Genomic DNA, 19,319 nt, shown 5'->3' with positions numbered 1-19,319 from the left:
AAGTGATGGAGCCTGATAATTGACCTCTTTTATCTCGCATTATATCGGAGTATTTCCATCCATCAAATACGACATCGTATCTTGTAAAAGTAACTTTGAAATATAATAAAGAAATATCACTTTTATCATCGGTTATCACTTCTCCAGTATATTTCTTATTATCTATCATCATATCCCATACAAATGTCGGTTTGCGATCAACCATCTTTACCAAATAAGAAGAATGTTCTTTCGAGGTAATTCTGACTAGTCCATCAAGTTCTCCTTCCTTCCAACCTCCTTCAGGATTTGTAGCAGTAGTTCTATACTTGTGTGAAAGAGAATCGAATTCAGCTTGGCTCATAGTACTACATGCTTTCATAATAACCGCAATTTCATTCTTGTCGCTTCTCATCCCAAATGTCTTGGTCTCCGCTTTGTTCCATTCGTAGCTCGTTCCACAACAATAACTCAAGTCTCTGGAGAAGTAAATCCCATCTCCATCAAACAAGCCATTCTTGAAATACCCACAGTACTTGATTCTCTTTTCTTCTTCGTTCTCCGTGTTGTAGAACACCTTCCCAAATCCTTCCGGTTTTCCGTTTTGGAACGAGCCCTCATATTGCACAAAAGGAGTAGTATTCATTTTACTGGTATAATACAAACGACCTTGTCCATGCATCTGACCATCCTCGCTAACATCTCCTTCATACAGCAAAACCTTCGTTATATAGATCCTTCCGTGCTTCATTCTTCCATTTTCAAATGATCCCTCAAAACGAACATTGGAATCACACCACAACGTTCCATAATAATAACTACCTTGCTCATCATAAATACCTTCAAAATGATCATATCCAGTAACCCGGAATTCCTTTCCGATCACTCGATGAGCTCCTTCTTTTGTTACATATCCATAGAAGACCATAGGAGATTCCTGGAATCTTGGATCTCTTTTTCTTTGAACTATAAAGTCGCAATAAGTGGTATCTGCAATATACAACTTCGGATTTTTCTTTTCCAATTTTTCCTTTAACTTATCGATAAGTCTTCTATACTCCTGGTCTTCATAAGAACTGCCAGTAATCTGATCATTCTTGTATTCTCTTTTAATAAATAATCCGTTGTCATCAAATTCACAGCCTTCTCCACATTTCTTGCCATTTTCGAAATGACCTTCAAAAACAGGCTTTCCGTCTTTGTAAATTGTTCCATGCCCATGGTACAAACCATCCTTAATCCCGCCTTTGTAAATTAGTTGATCATTTTCATACAAAGAGATTACTTTGGGTATAGTTGGATAAATTAGTAGTCCATCATCTCTTGTTCGTTCGCTTCCAATATAATAATACGAGGAACCAGTGAATAGGCGTTTTCCTCGAATAAGTGAGTAATTATCTCCCCTCTTATGAAATATTCCTTCTTCTCTACCACGCTTTCCATAGACTATATTAGATCCAGGAATGGAAGTGAGTGCTTCATTACTGTCTTGTTGAGTAAACCGTCTCACCCTAGCTAGATTAGAGACACCGATAGTGGTAACAGGCATGATATGTGAATAACGATGAATATTATGGAAAAGCCGAAATAAACTGAAAAAGCCTATTTGAACCAAAAGTATATTGAATTGTAGTTAGTGATACATAATGGAAGAATGTATATATGGAGATTTTTCATTCCATGCATATGTGTTCGCCTGTTGTTCTTCGATGGTATTAAAGAATAGTCGTAATCTGTATATGTATGTGTAATATTCAAATCAATAAATCTATGTAAGGTAATAATTCTATTATAAGTCCTTGTCAAACACAAGCCTTTTACTCTCCAGTAAGTTGCTATTCTGCTCAAATGGGCATAATGTCAATAAACAAGCGTAATAATTTATAAGCGTTGTAAAACATGACCCAACATATTTTGAACTATGATGATGTTCTATGATTTAAGTGAGTAGTATCAACATGACAGTATAGGAGTGTTAACTAATAAGGAATCAGAATCATACTAACGCTGTTGTAGATGATGATGATTCAAATTCGGTTATTTTTACCTAGTTTTGTCCAAAAATACTTGTTGCTGATTATTACAAGGACTATTTGATATCAATTTAATGCTGAGTCCATTGGATAAAGATTACACGAGTGATTCATAAATAATACTATTATTATTACTATTATTATTATCTGAAATTGATTGAATTTTCAGCCAGAAGTATTTCGAGTTACCATTCATATCTAAAATGAATCATTTCTCTACTACCACACTCTCAAGTGTCTCTCATGACATAATGAATAATCTTTCAAAGTATAACTCCTCAATCACTCACTTCCATCTCATATCTCGGTTGTCGTGATCGATTGATTGTTTGTAAGCACGAATTCCACTGGAACGTAGCATTTTAAAAAGATCATCGTATCCTCAGACAAGGCACTGCAATCCATTCATCCATTACCCATCAACATCCATTCCTTCGACTAATCACATTATTTCCAACAAACACACCAAATACTGGTCTCTTCAAACAGCGATTTAAGAACAAACCTACACCTCAACCCCGCTTCACATCCCCACGCTTGCGAAAGCAATTCCTCCACTTCCTGATCGCTCCAATTCTGCGTGGGAGGATTCTGCAGATAAATAAGCATCGACTGGAAGTCCTTCTCCATCAATTCGTCATGCGAGAGCTTCAGAAAGATAGCACACACATAGACATGGAACACATCAAACCCGTTCGATTCGCTCAGATACGTATCCCACAAGCGAACGATCGTCTTCATGCTCAACTCTCGGATCAACAAACAATTCATATAGCGGAAGGCGAACTGAAGGAACATCAGGCCTTCCTCTTGAATGTGATTATACAAGTCGGCGTCCGTTCGACGCACCAAATCCTCCAGCTTCTTCACCATGCGCTGAATGCCCGGCTGGTCCGTCGTGTAGTGGTCCTGAATCCCGTCCAAGAGCCGCGAGATGCAGTAGTACGTGTCCGCTTCGATCTCGTCGAGGAACGTCGAGTCCACTTCGCTCCAATTCAGTTCTCCGATTTGATCTGCCTATCAAAAACGACTCTAAAAGCAAGCCTGGATAGCGGTCGTTCAAAAAAGTCACCAGGAAGGGAATGCACAAATCGTTGATTCCTTGCACGTAGCCGCATGCAGGATGCCGGTTCGCCCAGATGTACAGAAGGCGTTTCAATCTCTGCGATGAAACTGACTCTGCGATCCAACCTTCTGGATGTCCTCGTTCTTCAGGACGATGGAGCTGCAGGCCGTTCGAGGAACATCGACGGAGATTTGGTGAAGAGTCGCGAGCTCTTCTTCGGTGCGCTCGCTGTCGGGGACATCGAAGAGACGCGGAATGTACTCGAAGTACTCACGACGCTTTCGCTGGATGATCGCATTCTGACGACTTCGAATCGAGGGGAGGTAGCCCTGGAATCAACCAAACAGGCTCATTCGTACCAGCAGGAGTTTCCATGTCACGGCGCGATACACAGAAGGGATTCCATTCCATGCCAAGGTCCGCAACGATTTCATGTCAATACGATCTCTCTCAAGAAGTCGTTTGTACTTGCTGATATCTTTATCTCCATCGAAACTCGAGAAGGTCATAAGGGACACAACGGGAGACTCTAGATATCACGGCGTATCAAAAATGACTCACTAGGGACACTTTCGCTATCTGAATCTTCGCTTTCACTTGGATCCGGAGAAGGAGTCCTTCTCAATCCAACAGGAATATTAAATCGAAATCCATCAGCATCTGTCGCTTTGGACTAGACCGATTACTCGGAAAATAACGATATCCAAACCTTTATACGTCCAGGATGCGACTTGGTTTTCATCTTGTCCCACAGACTCATGGTTTACGAAAAATGGCTTTTTGAGATGATCCAGATTTCCCCCTTTTTTTTTAATTCCATTTCTTTTTTCTGTAGATGGAAGAAGAACTAGCCACAGTTACTCGAAAAGATCAGTTTTTAGATGTGGGAGGCGTGGAGAAAAGGGTGATGATTAGGTCTTAGACAAAGTGCTTACAAAAATTACCAAGAAAATCACATCGGATGTTATATCGGATTCCTACACAGGAATCTCGAGTGAAGATAAACTATTCATTCAAATCACCGCTGCAAAACTGCTCGATCAGTATAAAGAAGAGGCGAAAGTGCAATGCTTAGGCCATTGAATGATTTGTAGGAGCAAATAGTTGAGCATTGTAAAGAAGAGGGAGTTTTTGAATATTTCAACCAGTTAGAAGAAGAGGACTCGGAGTTATGTGAGAAGGCAGAGATTGAAGCTAAATAGTGTGTGGTGATGGTTCATTCCTATTGTAGTTGCGGTCCTGTTGTCGATGTAAATAAGTTACTTTGTGCCCAGCGTATGCGTATGAAGAAACGTCTCATCCGTGCTCTCGAAGCCGAGATTCGAAAGGTAGAGTCATCGAAGCTTTTCAAATGTCCAGATCGAAGCAGAGACACGATCCATCTACCAAGAAAACAAAGAAGCTCTTTCTCGCATCCAGCAAGGTCTTCAATACCTTCAAAGCGTTCCTCTTTGTCCTGTTTCCATCCAACAAACAATCCAATTTCCATCCAACAAACAATCCAATTTCCATTCATTTACTCGCGAATCAGCGGCTTCAACTCGCCCAGCAGCTTCTTGGTGGCATGGCTCACCTTCTCCGCCTTTGCCAATTTGCCGTACAGTTCCTCCAGTTTACTCAGAGGCACCACAGCTTGGCTCACCTTGTTCACCAGAATCAGATTCCGCAGCAACGCCGCTCTGGCCGCGTTCTTCTCGCGCGACGACAGCGAGGACTCGTCGATCATCTTCTCGCACAGCCCGACCAGCTCGCCAGCGCGCTTCTCATCCGCCAGCGCGTTCTACCGCTCATTCCTCCCTCCTTCGCTCACCGTCTCGGTCTCGGTCTCGGTCTCGGTCTTCGTCTTCGTCTTCACGACATGCATCAGCGCGCACTGCACCAAAACTTCGTTGCACAACTCCACGTCCTTGCTCTGCTTCGCGTCGTTCTCTTCCAGAGTGCGGCTCAGCGAGGCTAACTGCTCGTTCGGCAGCGATTTCACGCACAGCAGCGACTTCACCAATACCGAATGGCAGGCCAGGCGCGAAGCCGATCCCACCTTGGTCATGGCTTCGATGCCTTCCTTCAGGAATTGCTCAGCGAACGAAGAATCGCTTCGCGAATCGGCAGTGAGCATGAGATCCATCGTGGCCACCATGGCTTGGCGATCGTGGATCTTTCGGAGCTCCGCTAATGCAGAATCGATCAACGAATAGATCGCTTCGCGCTCGGGGGCCGATTTCAGGAATTCCATAAATCGGTAGATAATGGTGAGCAATGGAAGACCGCTGGACGGCGAATCAGGATGAGAAGCGAGGATAGAAACCCACTGAGAGAGATACTATTCCATGAATGCACGAGAAGAGAGACGGACTTCTTGCTGCGCCTTGTCGTCTTCGAGCTTCACGAGGTGCAGCACGCGAGATAACACGGAGTAACAGTTGGGATCGGTCTGGGAGAAGATCGAAGAGAAGAGCGTCGTGATGATCGCGAGATTCTCTTTCGAAGTGAGTTGAATGCTGTGAGCGAGGAGATATTCGCCCACAGCACACGCCACAAGGCAGCGTTCTTCGTCTGTGCATTGCTCCACCAGCGACGCGAACGCGCCTCCGAAGATGAAATCGACGCCCAGCGTTTCGATGGGGGTCGTTAACAGCGGAACCAGCACGGACGGCCTGCGATTGATCGGGTTTTGAGCGCCTACTCCTGGACGGTGGTGCTGTTCTGCAGCATCTTGTGAGCGAGATCGAGGATTCGGTTTATGTAGGAAAGCGCATCGGCGTGATTGAGGAAGAGCGGAAGGGTTTCTTGGATGATCGGGAACAGCACGGCAAGCGACGTTTGCGACTCGTTCTATGAATGAATCGCTCCGACCTCCAAAAGCAAACCGCGCTCTCGAAGAAATGAATCAGTTTCTCCTGCAGAGAGGCTTCGTTCTGAGCGCTCACCTCGCTAATCCGCTCCATGAACATCTTGATCAAGCCGCCTATCCATCACCTCCACCCCACAACGCAACGAAGATCCACTTGCGCAGAGAGATGCGTCAATCCCTGCAGCGTCTCGTCCAACGCTGCGAAGTGGAAATCGTCCGGGAACACCATGATCAGCGACTCCACGAGGTACTGCTGCGCCAACACATCGTCACAGCTGATGATCTCGTTCAGCAGCGCCGGCAGGATTCGCTACAAAAGGAGAAACCGTGGAAACGTACGGTCTTGTAGTAGTCGGCGTCGATGCCGTCGAGTTGGGAGAGACAGACGAAGTTGGAGCCCACAAGGACGCAGAGCTCTTTGCGGTACGCTTCGCGCTTGTCTTTGTCGCGCGCCGCGCCGGCCTGCATGCGAATCCAGAGCCGATTCATTTCGACAAAGTTGCGAATAATGCAGTCCACACTGTCGTTCACATCGCCTCCGTTCTCACTATGGATCAGAAAAGCTCAGAACGATGGTGTACGTTTCGTAGCGACAGCCAGGGTAAGGGAATTTGTCCTTCAGTTCGCGGATGAAGAAGTTGCGAAGGAACAATCCACGCATGGGATGTTGGATGCCTTTGCACATTTCGAGCGTGTCGTAGATGAGCTTCTTGGCGGGAGTCTTCTTCATGCGGATGCAGCAGCTCGCAACCATGATCATGAGGTACAAACGGGGAATGAAAAACGAAGTGTACTGCACTTCCTCGTATAATTCGTCCGGATCCTTCCCCTCGGTGAGGAGATCACAGAAGTAGCTTTCCACCATGATCATTTGGTCGCACACACTATTCCGTACCGATGAAGGCACTAACCCAATTCAAACAAAAAGGATATAGACTTCGTAGTAATCTTTAGGGTTAAGATTTTCATTCTTCAACTCGTTTAACAATTGGATACTGGCAGCAATAGTTCCGCTGTAATTATCTTCATCCTACAGCATCACCCTAGCTAAAAAGATTCACAATGTATTTCTTCAGAGTATAGGTCTGTTGCTTGATGACTGCCAACGCATCCACCTATGGCTTATCTGATGGATTCAATGTATACAAAATTCTCTGTTGATGTATCCATTACGAATAAATCTATCCTAGGAAAGAACTATTGTATTGAAGAAGCTCCAAAAATACCCCTGTTTTTTTGATCTTGTGTAAATGGAAACAATATCATTTGTGCGATTACTTCCTGTTTCTCTATCTGATTGGTCACTAAATATGCAGATATGCCTTATCGGCAGCAAGAGGATTTGGAAATAAATGCGAAATCCATGTTTTGTATTTGTTTGCTAGAAAATGTGCTGTTTTTTGCCCTCTCACTTTTTGGTGAAATACGATGGACTCCTGCGAACAGGTGTTGCAGCTATTTTCTGGAATGAGAACGAACGATACGGCTACTGAGAAGCAAGCCGAAAATGGAATCCTAGATTTTATGCGTCGTCCAGAATGTGTTCCTTCGTTTCTCAATATTATCGTCAACTGCCAGGACGAAGTGGTAAACGGATGAACGGTTGCGGATATCCCTGTAGAGTCGACAGATGGCCGCTTTGTTTATGCGAAAAGTGATAACGCTGTACTGGAGTATGTATGACGAAAGTACACAGGAATTGGGTTGGTCGTTGTCAACTTTGTTAATTTCTAGTCAAATCACAGTTATTGTCGTGCATGAAGTCGGAGCCATACCACTTAGCTCGTCGTGCGATATGTGGAGTTGTTTCAGTTCTCGCGGCAGAAGAGCTGAAGAATGATCGTTGGAAAAACATCATTTCTCATATGAGCGATGTACGCGAATATCATTTTTTGTATCTTACCGTCAGTTGGTTGTGAGTGATGATCCCCATGATCGCGAAATGGGCTATTTGCTTCTCTTTTCTCTGCACGAAGTCATCAGTTCCTACATTTCCCTCTCCGATCTGATCAATGTTCTCAACAACGGTCTGAACGACCCCGACTTTTCCGTAGCCTCTTGCCTCTCTCTAATTTGTTCACCACGCAGGTTCTCTCGATGGCCGTCAAAGCGAGCTGCGACATCATTACGACCAAGATCGACGACGACGTGATTCCCTATTTCACCCCTCTGCTTCCTCGTCTTCTCCAAATCCTCCACACCTCCATCACTACCGGAGAGCAAGAACTCGTCCTTCGCATTGTGGGTCTCTTCGACGACGCCGCCATTTCCACGCCTCCCTTTTTCGGCGATCACCTCGAATCCATTATCTCTGCTTGCTGCTCTGTTCTTCTTACCATCCTGTAAATCGAACCAATAGATCCTCGCCAACGAATCTCTCTCGTATAATGAGCGATGCACCGCTTGCATGGCTTTGGGATCCGTTCTCTCCGAATACAACGTCGAAGTTTCCAACCACGTTTCCACGTTTCCACGTTTCTCACGCTCAGAATTACCTCGAACGCGCTCTTCCCGTCGTTTTAGCCAACATCAATTCTGGAGTCGACCCTGTAGTTTCCACGTTTCCCCTTTTATGAATAGCAAGAAGGCTGCGAAAGCAACACTCCGGGTCGTTCGTGTGAGTCGGTTCTCGATTTAATCGCTCATTATTTCAACGCCCAGACGGTTCTTCAAAGCGTCAGCGAATTTGCCAGCGCGCGGATCGCTTCTCCCGACTGGACACAGCGCTATTCCGCCGTGGTGTCTCTGTTTGTGATCGTGGAGTCGTGTCACGAGGAAATGCTTCCGATTCTGGGCGAAATGGCGACGCAGATTCGTCCGTTGTTGATGGATGAGGTCTGTGCGGTGTGCAAGAAAGCGTCGTTCTGGTTCTCGGAGATCTGCGAGAGCGAGAGCGATGTGCTTTTCGAAGAGGCGCCGTGGCTGATGCAGGATATTTTCGCGGTAGGGCGAAGCAGGGTGAGAAAGTGAGGCGCAGATGATCCAGTCGGATCGATTCTGGCTGATCGAGAACGGATTGACGATGCTGGAGTGTGTGGGAACGTCCTATGGCGAGATGGATCCAGACGGCGTGATTATTTTGGTGGTAGCTATCGATTCGGAGGGATAACGCAAAGCCGAAGCTGTTCAGTTTGGTGGAATCGTCGGAGGTTTCGCTGGCGATCCGCACGCTGGCGATGAGTTCGATCACGGCGATCGTGATGGCGGTGGACGCGTTGTTTGAGCCGTTTGTGGTAGGAGAGAAGGAAGGGAGTGAAGGGAAGGAGAACGCGATGAAGGACGCTGTGGCGATTTTGCATACGAGGGAGGAGGAATTGCTGACGATTCGGAGAAGAGCGTTGGAATTGGTGGGAAAGGTGATGAGTCACTGCGGATATGAGTGTGTGACTCCGTATTTGAAGGAAGTGGTGGATCAAATGACGGTGGTAAGGATTTGAATTGAATGAAAAAGGAATGAAAAGGGAAGGAGTGAATGACTTGAATGACTTGAATGACTTGAATGACTTGAATGAATTGAGTGAATGAAATGAATTGAATGAATTGAATGAATTGAATGAATTGAATGAATTGAATGACTTGAATGACTTGAATGACTTGAATGACTTGAATCATCGATTGAATCCTCTCTCCCTCTTTTTTTCTTTCCCGTTTCCCCACTCCCAAACACTCTCTCATCTCTTCTAGCTCATGGGTGACGGTGACGACAGCTTCGCCGAGACCGTCTTCAACTTCTTCGAGATCCTGGCCGCCACTGCCGACGAATCCGATCCCTCCTATTCCTCCGTCGTTTCGCTTCTCAACGGCTACATGCCCCTCATGATCGATCTGGTTCGCTCCGACCGCGGTACTTTCTTCCTTCCCTCTCCTTCTCACCCTCCAGACTTCTTCATTCATCAACGTGGCGCCGCCTCCGACGAATTCGGCCACTTAGGCGGCGTCTTCGACGAGATCTCCGCCGATCCTTCGCAGACTTCTCCGGTCATCGTAGCGTCCGCCAGCCTGGTGACCAAGAAAATGTACTGCATGGACGCTCTTCTAAGCATCTGCACCGTATTTTCTTTCTTTTCTTTTTTTTGATTATGCGTAGCACATCGAGGTCCTCAGCGACGCTTACTACGCCGACGTGATCAACTGCATGCTCGAAGCCACCGGCCACATGCACGAACAAATCCGAAAGCAAGCCGTACGGTTTCCACGTTTCCACTTTTCTCCAGTTCCAAGACCTGGCCACGCTTCTCCATCTGGTCTACGACGCCGAAGACGAAGTGGACTGGACGGACGGCAATGCCGACTACGTAGGGCAATTCCGAGTTGGCCGGCTGACAGCGCAGACCTTTTCAGAGAGCACGCAGTCGTTTATCGACAACCTCACGCCCATCATTCTGGCCATGCTTCCCTCCGAGAAATCGCCCGACGTCGAGCTCGTCATTCTCGACCTCCTCGACGTAGTTTCCCCGTTTCTACTTTCCGATAGGACATGATCTCGCTGCTCGGCCCTGCCTTCCTCCTCCCCTACAAAGCCTCCTTCTACACGACGCTCGCCTCGCTTCTGCACGAGTCCACGCCCTCGCAGGCCGCCTATTCAGTTCTTCACCAGCCCGTGCAGGGCGTCCCGCAAGCCAACGATCATCCGCTCGCCATGAAAGCCGTCGACGTCCTCACCACTTCCCTCCAGGTTCTCAGCGCCGACCCCTCCAACCTCGACATCCTCGTCTCCCTCTGGACCTCCGTTTCCACCTTCCTCACCGCGGAAAACTCTCCGGAAGACATAACATCCTGTTATTCCTTCGCCTCCACGCTCCTCGAAGTCTACGACGACCTCGCCGTGTTCGTCGTCCAGGCCGTCATGCCCATGATCCCAATCACCGCGGGGTACCACGACGAGTATTGCCGCGCCAATACCTTTTACCTGCTCTCCCTCATTATCCGGACTTTCCCGCGGGAAGTCGAGGAGTCGATACCGGCCTTCGCGGAGCTGCTGAGGGAGGGAATGGACGGAGAACGTGGCGATGTGCGTGTTTTGGGGAGGAAAATGAGCGATAGAAGGGAAGAGCGGCGGACAATGCCATGTACGCGATGGTGAGCATTGACAAAATGTTCCCGGGAAAGTTCACGGAATCGATCTTTGGGCTCGTGATCGAGCATTTTCCGCCGCGAATCGATTTTTACGAGGAGGACGCGATTGTGCATTTCTTTGAGTTCGTCCGGAAAACACTCCCGTGGGTCTTTTTGCGCGGGGCGGAGCGGATCGTGCGGGGATACGCGAGGAGACTCGCCGTTCAGGAGTTTAGCGACGACATTCTGGAGATGATGCGGACGCACGTTCAGTTCGTGCAGATGCAGAACCAGGCGCAGTTTGAGATGCTGGTGAACTCGCTGGGAGTCGGGGAGCGCGAGGAGATTCAAAAGTTGTTACAAAATTGGCATGTTTGTTGGATTTCCAAATTGTCGTTGCGTGGGACAGCCCAGCGGGGATGAGTGAAACGAAAGGCGGAATTGTCATCAATGGAGCAATAGCAAACAAGGCACTGGAGTCGCTTCGGAAATTTGCAGCCTCCTATCGAAATAGTAAAGTAGGCATTGGAGGGAAGTCAGAGACCGTCCTCCATCTAATTATCGGAATAAAAGACAAGGAAGAGTACAAGAAAGACAAACAAGTGCTGTTGAATCTCCGCTATCCTCTGGATAACAAGGACGACAAGTACGAAATTGTTTTCGTTACAAAAGGAGACGCTGCAAAGATGCAGGACAAACTCGACTCTGTAAAGCATCTCTCTACCGTGATTTCTGTTAATATCTCCTTAATCCTAGTACATATCTTACGACAGTATGAGAAAAGCAATCTACACAAAGGAAGGTAGAGCGAATTTCTTAAAGCAGTATCGCTACATTTTGTGCGATCAGCGTCTGAAGCACCAAATGGGGTTTGTTTTTGGAAAGGACACCCTTGCTCGAGGACGCGTGATCCCTGTAGCAATTAAGGATGTCCCCATCGAAACCGTTATAAAAAACATTCGATTGCTGCTGCGATCGTACTATGTGTCCATTTCGAGATGCATGTACTTTCTAAAATCGTGTTTGTTATTCGATAGAGACTGCCGAATCGGCAATACTTTGATGGAAAACGACAAGATTATAGCCAATTACAATTGCGTGAGAATCAAGATGGAGTTATATTAATCGTTAGACGATGTCGCAGATTCTGGAGCACGTGAAAGCCGAAGATATTTTGATTCTCTCGCTCAAGGTGGACATCCATGAAAGGCATGACGTGTAGACCGATAATAGTGTGAATTTCCCCATCTTCGAGCGAGAAACGGCGGAAAAGCCGCAATACCAGCCGGAAGAGACAGCGTATGAGAAGAAGATGCGAAAGCTGAAGGAGAAGCGTCTGCAGAAACTGAACAGTTCGAGGAAGAAAGTGGAGTTCACGCCGAAGATCCGGCCGCACAAACCTCTCTAATGTCTTTTGAATTGTTTGTTGACATTAATCTTTTTTAATCAAAGTATTTTTATCACAGAAATGCCACAGGATCTGCACGAATGTGAGCTATATAAGGTAGAAATCGCGAAAGGACGCAAGATATAGAAAAGCGAGGAAGGAGAGAATAAGGTGGAATGCTACTGCTGCAGCAAGCGTTGCATCATTGAGGAAAACTCTGTGGGTCAATGCGGAGTCCGGTTCAACCAAAAAGGAAAACTGTATCTTCTTGTTTATGGACGTCCGTGCGCTGTTCACATCGACCCCGTAGAAAAGAAACCGCTGTACCACTTTCTTCCCAAAACATGGATTCTCTCCATTGGCACAATCGGCTGCAATTTCAAATGCACCTTCTGCCAAAATTGGGATATTTCACAGGCAGTGTGCAGTTTACGCGAATCTCTCCAGAACAAGGAGACCGACATCGAGGACGTGTACAACGAATTCTGCGCGACGGAGCGCTACTACTCTCCAGAATTCCTCGTAAACCAAGCGAAACAAAAGAATTGCAAGAGCATCGCCTTCACCTACAACGAGCCCACGATTTGGGGCGAATATGCACACGACATAGCGAAGCTAGCGCACGAAAACGGATTAAAATGCGTCTATGTGACCAATGGCGACATGACCGAGGAGCATCTCAAATACATCCAGCCGTATGTCGACGCGCTCAACATCGACCTCAAATCCTGGAACCCGAAGTTCTACCGCCAGCTGTGCGGCGGGAACTTCCAGAACGTGCGTCGTAACATCGAATTGGCGGTGGAAATGGGATTCTGGGTGGAAGTGACGACGCTGATCATCCCAGGAGAGAACGACAGCGACGAGGAGCTGACGAAGATCGCAGAGTTCTTGTACTCGGTGAAGCCGACGCTGCCTTGGCATATCTCAGCGTTTCACCCGGATTATAAGATGAAAGAGAAGACGCGAACACCGGAAGCGACGCTGAAACGCGCGTATGCGATCGGGAAGAACGCGGGGTTGAAGAATATTTATATGGGGAATGTGCATTCGCATGGGGCGGAGGATACGTTTTGCTGTGAGTGTGGAGAGCGATTGGTGAAGCGGGATTGGTATGATGTGACGGTCGTGGGGAAGGAAGTGTTCGATGGGAAGTGTCTGAAGTGCGGAGCGAAGCAGGACGGAGTGTGGGAGACGGAGATGTGGAGTGTTTGTTTGAAACGATTGAGAGAAATATGACATTTGGGGACGAATCAGTGGAAGGAGGAAGAAATGAATGAATCTTTCTAGGTGTATTAATCGATTGGATAAAAATCAAAAGGAAAAATGAATAGAATAGAAATGGAGTGTGAGTGAATAAGTGATGGTAAGAATGTGATATTTATATAGGTTAGTGAATAATAATAAAAATGAGAACGGCCATATCTGATGGAAAGCGCCCTAACCCGTCCGATCTAGGAAGCTAAGTCATCACGAGTCGAGTTAGTACCAGTGTGGGTGACTCGCTGAGAAGTCTCGATGCTGTTCTTTTACTCTATTATTCATTATTGCTAAACTACTATTATCCATGGTAATTAATGGGGATAGAGATCAGTGAAGAATACAATACAATCCGTTTATTATTTAGTAGATTGAACATATCACATCGATTAAAATTATGGGGTATTATCATATTCATTGCTATATTTAGGGGGTGCAAACAGCACATTAATAATGATTAGATCAGGAAAATAACAAGTGCACTACTCTCTTTTTATGAGAAGAAACACATCATGAGAATTTGAACAATATGGAAAAATGGTTTATAATGAACAGATAGAAATAGAAATAGAACGAAGGCAAGAAATGAAATGAAAAATAATGGAAAACAAAAGACTAAAAATTAGGATTTAATTGTATAAAGGTATAGAACACAGCCATGTATGTGGCTATTGAAAAAAGTTTGAAAATGAAACAACAAACACCTTATCTATCTGTGCTTAGTATAATAAAAGAATAAAAACGTGAATGACTGTTTGGAAATGGCAGTAATGAATAGAATCATTAAGGTTTCCTTTCAAATAGGAAGAAAAATGTATTGTACATTCATGTCATAAGTAAATTGTAACCATGACTTCTATTCACATATATATTATTCCTTAATCACATCAACACACACCTATAATGATACAACAAAGTATCAATTACTTGATTCATATGATTCTTTAAATATGTTTGATAATATCATGTAAATGTATGGTACTAAAAAACGATTTCAACTTACATCATGGTTTTCACTTGTTTACTTCAGTTGAGCAACACGATAAATACAAAGAACATGTAAACAATTTCAATAATGGAATACATTAAACTGGATGAAAGCGTTTAAACCAATCTGAATTGTGTATATCACATTAATGCATAGTAATACATATAAAATAGGATGATAAACAAAAACCAGAAAAAAAGTATTCGGAGTTTGATTATGCTAAACAATACGTATGCATTGAAAAACACACATTAGGTTGAATGGATTATATATCGAAATGATAAAAGCTGAAAATTTAGTTTGAAATCATTTTATATATTCTATTGAAACATTTGGAGAATGACAAAATGCCCATTCATATAATTTGATGGATTATTAATTAGGAAAATCTATACATTCATATACTCAATATCTTATCTATACCTCGAATCACAAACAAACTATACAAGAAATTGTTTGAATTACTTCCAATTGTACCAATTTGAATGGATTGTAATTGTGGTAGATTCTTCAATTCAAAGTCTCCTCCAAAATCACTGAAACTATTTTCACCAATTTGAATGGATTCCAATGATTCACAATTCAATATATGAAATGATTTCGATTTATCATCTACATATTCACATTGAGTGAATAAACTACTTCCGTTTTTGATAGTTTCAATCGATTCAATCTATCGATTTGGAATGTTTGGGCTGATTTAAAACAGTCATTGCCGATTCCGGTTGCTTTTGTATTATAGAACAAATCACAAGCCAAATCAACCAATACATAATTGTCATTTAGTTTCAAATGTTTCCTACAGGTATTCATTGATTTGCTTCCAATTCCTTCATCATCAACTTTAGTATTACATTCATTTCCATTATACCATCCACTTTCACTTACTAATTCCTCAAATAGATCATACCCTATTTCACTTATTGTTTTCCAACATATTATGGAAAAAACCTTTACTGATCCAATAATATCTTGTTGATAGGCAAATACAAAATTGCTTTTTCTCTCTGCTTCCAACTAGTATGAATACTCACTATAATACACACATTTTCCTATTTATCCCTTTCGAAGGCAGAAAAGTGTTTCTAGTGTAAATATCGAATTTCTCTTTAGAATCTCTTTCTCGGTAATACTGTAGATAATACGAAAAAAGGAAAGGAGTAGTTCAAATAAAGCAAAGTCTGTACAATGAGTAGAAAAAACATCGATTGTGATTATTGATGGAATTATGTAATGAATACCAATCTAGATATATAGTATAGATTATTGTGTTATTGTAAATTGAATGATTAATACAATGTATATATATATGTATATATATTCCTGGTTCTATGTGTTACAAAACATTGAAATCAAAGTGTTACTGGGGAGAAATCAAGACAATCCATCATTATTCGATTGTCTTCAATCTCAACAAACAGAGTATCTTTCAAACTACATTATCCCTTCTTATAAAGCAATGGTAGATGATTCAATATACAATTCAATCATAGTTTTGTAAAGATATACAAATCCCTTTTAGTTTGAGTTTTGAATAGTTTACTAACAAACAAACAATATCAAATCAAACTATTTATACACTTAATTCACACAAATCTGTTTCTTTTGGGCGCTCTCTTCCTTTTTGGGAATTACCACTTTCAATACTCCGTTTTCATACATCGCATTTATACCATCCACATTCGCATTCTTAGGAAGAGATACTTCACGATGGAAAGAACCGAAGTGACGTTCACAGAAATGATATTTGTCCTTCTCTTCTTTCTTTTCACTCTTTCGTTCTCCTTCAATCACAAGTCCATTATCTTCAACATGCATCTTGATTTCACTCTTGTCCATTCCAGGCAGATCCACACTCATTTCATACTCTTTCTCGTTCTCTTTCATGTCCATTCGACCAAATCCACTGAACGGAGTAATCACATCACGTCGAATTCCATCATCAAACCAAGAATCCAAGTCATTCTGTCTGGGATAAGTCGAAACGAGAAGATCATCAAAACCATCAAAGAAAGGATCACGGAATATAATGCTCATTATTATTATCACTCACTTAAGGTAAATCAATCAATTAAATAAATAATGAAAAGTAAGTCAATAAGTAAGTAAGTACAAAATTGGGAAAGATCTAGAATTGTTTGGAACATTCGGGAATTTACTAGAAGGTGAAAGATCTGGTAATTTTATGAATATATGAAATATAATGTGTAATAATATGTAACATATATGATAATTCTACTCGAACAAAGACTGGTTCACAAACTTGGCATGTATATTTGGTTCTTCTATGAATATGTATAAGTGTTGAATTAGAGCATATCTGTATAGTTAATAGTAATTAAAGACAATGTTTTCTTATTCGCTTTCGACTTTGTTGAAATACCACATTTTTTTGAAGTGATTCTTTTTACTGTAATGATGTAAGCGATTATTAATAAATAATATTGAGTCGCTTGTTGACTTTTGTAATTCTAATCAATTTGTGTGTTTTCGTATTTCTAATATTTAATCATAACGATTACAATTGTTTTCCATACTTTTAGCCGCTCATTCACTATTACTCCGATTTTGGTTGTGTGAATGTATGATAAATGTGAACCAATAATATGTATATTGATAATTTATCACAGATTTGCTATTCTCAGTACGAATTCTATGGATGTCTGTAGTTTCTGTCTGCTAACTCAAAATCATGCTCTTACCACATTATAACCTAACTACAATCAATATTACAATTCAAATATTCCCAACTGTTTTCTTCTTCAGTATTTGCGGCTAGTATAAACTTCATGGCTTAGAAGTGGATCGAATTTCATTTCTTCGTCAAAATATACTGCTGCACTATTCTATATCCTATATTCTTTATCACTAATATCTACTCGCATTGCTTTCTGTTCATTCCTCATCTCCCCAGTACTGCCTTCAGTAATTAACATTTTGCATTGATTAGCACCAACCATATCTGGAACTGCCTCACGATATATACCACGTTTTATTGATTCTCCATCGGATCAATCGTACCTTTCCTTCCCTCTCTTTCCCTTTTCTCTTACGAGTACTGTACAATCAACGTTTCCCCACCTTCAACAACTGTATATCATTTCAATAAACTGACGTTAGTTGTCTTGATCTCATTCCTCATATTTTCACTTTGGTCACAAGGCCATAGTGGAATTGAAGACTTCGATATCAGCAATAATAAATTTTGACAAAAGCTGCCTATGGTTTTCTTTTGGCCTAAGTTCAATTTCAGTAGCAATCCTTAGTCCAGCGTTAGCAAGTATAAATGGGACCATAGTAGTTAGTAATTGGCGTGTAATACGTGATAATATTTGGCCGCCTTTTCCGACCATTTTCTGCCATAATTTCTATCGGCCTGTTGTCGGCCGTGCTATTCTGTCTAGGGAGTCTTTGACTCCCCTTATGGAATTAAAGCTAACACATGCACCTCATGCTGGCAGGAACATATTTTCGCGCGAAACCACGTCAATACCTAACTACTATGGTAAAGAGAGTAAGCCATACACTACTCCATGCTTATCCAAGGCTCATCTAGTAACGGCACGTTCGAATGAATCAACCCTTACAAGTATTGGAACCCCTACATCACTTCCATGACTGTCCTGTTCAGACCCAATCAAGTCATGTTCAACAATATGGATTCTACTAATGTGGTCACAATATCGAATGACGAGGAGCTAATGATTCCTCCTGGATACTACACGATCGGTCAAATCATTGCCATCCTCAACACCATGACCGATACTACGTTCTCAATATCTACGAAGGCTTTGAGTTATGGATGTATTTATATCCAGTACCCACACACCATCGATTTCACCAATGCTCCGGATATTCGAGAAATCCTCGGTTTGAAAGGACGAACGGTTATTCTACCCGCTTTGTTCTATGGATCGAACGTGATTGATATCACGCGAAATCAACAAGTGATCCAAGTCTACTCGTCTCTCGTGCGTTCCTCCGATCTGAAGATTGCCAATCAGAACAACAATCTGCTCACCACAATGATCATTGACGATCCCGAGGTAAATTACCTCCGCACCGTGGAAGACATCTGCATTCCGATGATAACCCGATTCGATCGATTGATGTTCCTGTTCCGCGATATGGATGGTAATATCATGTGATTGAACGGCGAATTCGAACTCCAATTGACGATAGAAGATGTGTGTGATCAAGTGCCTTCCTCAATTCTACTGATGAACCAGTTCAGTATGATGGAAGTGTTCGGTAATACTACGAAGAAGGAAGTGAAGCTGGACAATCCTCTGTCATTCGATAAGTGTTCCATCTCGTCTGTGTCACTCTATACCGATTTCGTGTTGCACAACGTACCAACCGATCAAGTGATATTAATCGATGTGGGAATATCTCCACACGAGGTGTTAATACCCAGAGGAGCCTACGACATCACGAATGGAATGAGTGTGATCCGAGTGTACAGTAGTATCAATGCTCAAACATTCGGTCTGAAGAGTCCGCTGATCGATAACCTGATTCATGTATCGATGGGACTGAACAACATGATCACCTGGGACAACCTATCGATCGATGTGATTGAACAATCGAACCTGGATTCCATTGATTGGGTACTGACAGATGCGAATGACCGTCCGATATCCTTGAATTCGAATGTGTACCGAACAGATTAGTCTATAGTATTGGCAGAGTAAACAAGT

General features: G+C 43.2%; 8 protein-coding genes; 3 read left to right on the top strand and 5 right to left on the bottom strand.

Annotated features, from left to right (window-relative positions):
* Positions 1 to 726: 726 nt before the first annotated feature.
* Positions 727 to 1,528, bottom strand: GSBLH_T00006276001 (uncharacterized protein; the record flags this gene model as incomplete). Its single annotated transcript, XM_013039894.1, has 2 exons — positions 727 to 797; positions 820 to 1,528. 2 exons carry the CDS (start codon positions 1,526 to 1,528, stop codon positions 727 to 729), a joined length of 780 nt encoding a protein of 259 aa, XP_012895348.1.
* A 1,104-nt stretch (positions 1,529 to 2,632) lies between these two features.
* GSBLH_T00001485001 (RAB GTPase activating protein 1) lies at positions 2,633 to 3,753 on the bottom strand. XM_013039893.1 has 4 exons: positions 3,640 to 3,753; positions 3,438 to 3,607; positions 3,204 to 3,407; positions 2,633 to 3,174 (listed from the first exon to the last, which is right to left on the bottom strand). Exons 2-4 carry the CDS (start codon positions 3,510 to 3,512, stop codon positions 2,833 to 2,835), a joined length of 621 nt encoding a protein of 206 aa, XP_012895347.1. The 5' UTR covers positions 3,513 to 3,607; positions 3,640 to 3,753; the 3' UTR covers positions 2,633 to 2,832.
* Positions 3,754 to 4,594: 841 nt separating this feature from the next.
* GSBLH_T00001484001 (uncharacterized protein) lies at positions 4,595 to 6,791 on the bottom strand (the record flags this gene model as incomplete). XM_013039892.1 has 8 exons in its annotated part: positions 6,511 to 6,791; positions 6,269 to 6,476; positions 6,074 to 6,239; positions 5,946 to 6,043; positions 5,762 to 5,910; positions 5,432 to 5,732; positions 4,889 to 5,398; positions 4,595 to 4,858 (listed from the first exon to the last, which is right to left on the bottom strand). The coding sequence occupies exons 1-8, from the start codon at positions 6,612 to 6,614 to the stop codon at positions 4,595 to 4,597; spliced, it is 1,800 nt and encodes a 599-aa protein (XP_012895346.1). The 5' UTR covers positions 6,615 to 6,791.
* A 54-nt stretch (positions 6,792 to 6,845) lies between these two features.
* On the bottom strand, positions 6,846 to 7,099 carry GSBLH_T00001483001 (uncharacterized protein; the record flags this gene model as incomplete). The annotated part of the gene is made up of 3 exons (XM_013039891.1): positions 6,846 to 6,959; positions 6,991 to 7,044; positions 7,076 to 7,099. The coding sequence occupies 3 exons, from the start codon at positions 7,097 to 7,099 to the stop codon at positions 6,846 to 6,848; spliced, it is 192 nt and encodes a 63-aa protein (XP_012895345.1).
* A 258-nt stretch (positions 7,100 to 7,357) lies between these two features.
* On the top strand, positions 7,358 to 8,275 carry GSBLH_T00006275001 (uncharacterized protein; the record flags this gene model as incomplete). Its single annotated transcript, XM_013039890.1, has 5 exons — positions 7,358 to 7,516; positions 7,551 to 7,602; positions 7,664 to 7,803; positions 7,839 to 7,979; positions 8,018 to 8,275. The coding sequence occupies 5 exons, from the start codon at positions 7,358 to 7,360 to the stop codon at positions 8,273 to 8,275; spliced, it is 750 nt and encodes a 249-aa protein (XP_012895344.1).
* Positions 8,276 to 10,996: 2,721 nt separating this feature from the next.
* Positions 10,997 to 11,407, top strand: GSBLH_T00001481001 (uncharacterized protein; the record flags this gene model as incomplete). Its single annotated transcript, XM_013039889.1, has 1 exon — positions 10,997 to 11,407. The coding sequence occupies one exon, from the start codon at positions 10,997 to 10,999 to the stop codon at positions 11,405 to 11,407; it is 411 nt and encodes a 136-aa protein (XP_012895343.1).
* A 1,045-nt stretch (positions 11,408 to 12,452) lies between these two features.
* GSBLH_T00001480001 (uncharacterized protein) lies at positions 12,453 to 13,610 on the top strand (the record flags this gene model as incomplete). The annotated part of the gene is made up of 2 exons (XM_013039888.1): positions 12,453 to 12,488; positions 12,519 to 13,610. 2 exons carry the CDS (start codon positions 12,453 to 12,455, stop codon positions 13,608 to 13,610), a joined length of 1,128 nt encoding a protein of 375 aa, XP_012895342.1.
* A 2,555-nt stretch (positions 13,611 to 16,165) lies between these two features.
* GSBLH_T00001479001 (uncharacterized protein) lies at positions 16,166 to 16,656 on the bottom strand (the record flags this gene model as incomplete). XM_013039887.1 has 1 exon in its annotated part: positions 16,166 to 16,656. One exon carries the CDS (start codon positions 16,654 to 16,656, stop codon positions 16,201 to 16,203), a length of 456 nt encoding a protein of 151 aa, XP_012895341.1. The 3' UTR covers positions 16,166 to 16,200.
* Positions 16,657 to 19,319: the final 2,663 nt, after the last annotated feature.

The sequence above is a fragment of the Blastocystis hominis genome (assembly GCF_000151665.1).
Source record: "Blastocystis hominis, Singapore isolate B (sub-type 7) whole genome shotgun sequence assembly, scaffold_11".
NCBI lineage: Eukaryota > Bigyra > Opalinata > Blastocystidae > Blastocystis > Blastocystis hominis.
The sequence above is the reverse complement of the archived record's forward strand: the minus strand, read 5'-3'. Positions and strand labels throughout refer to the sequence as shown.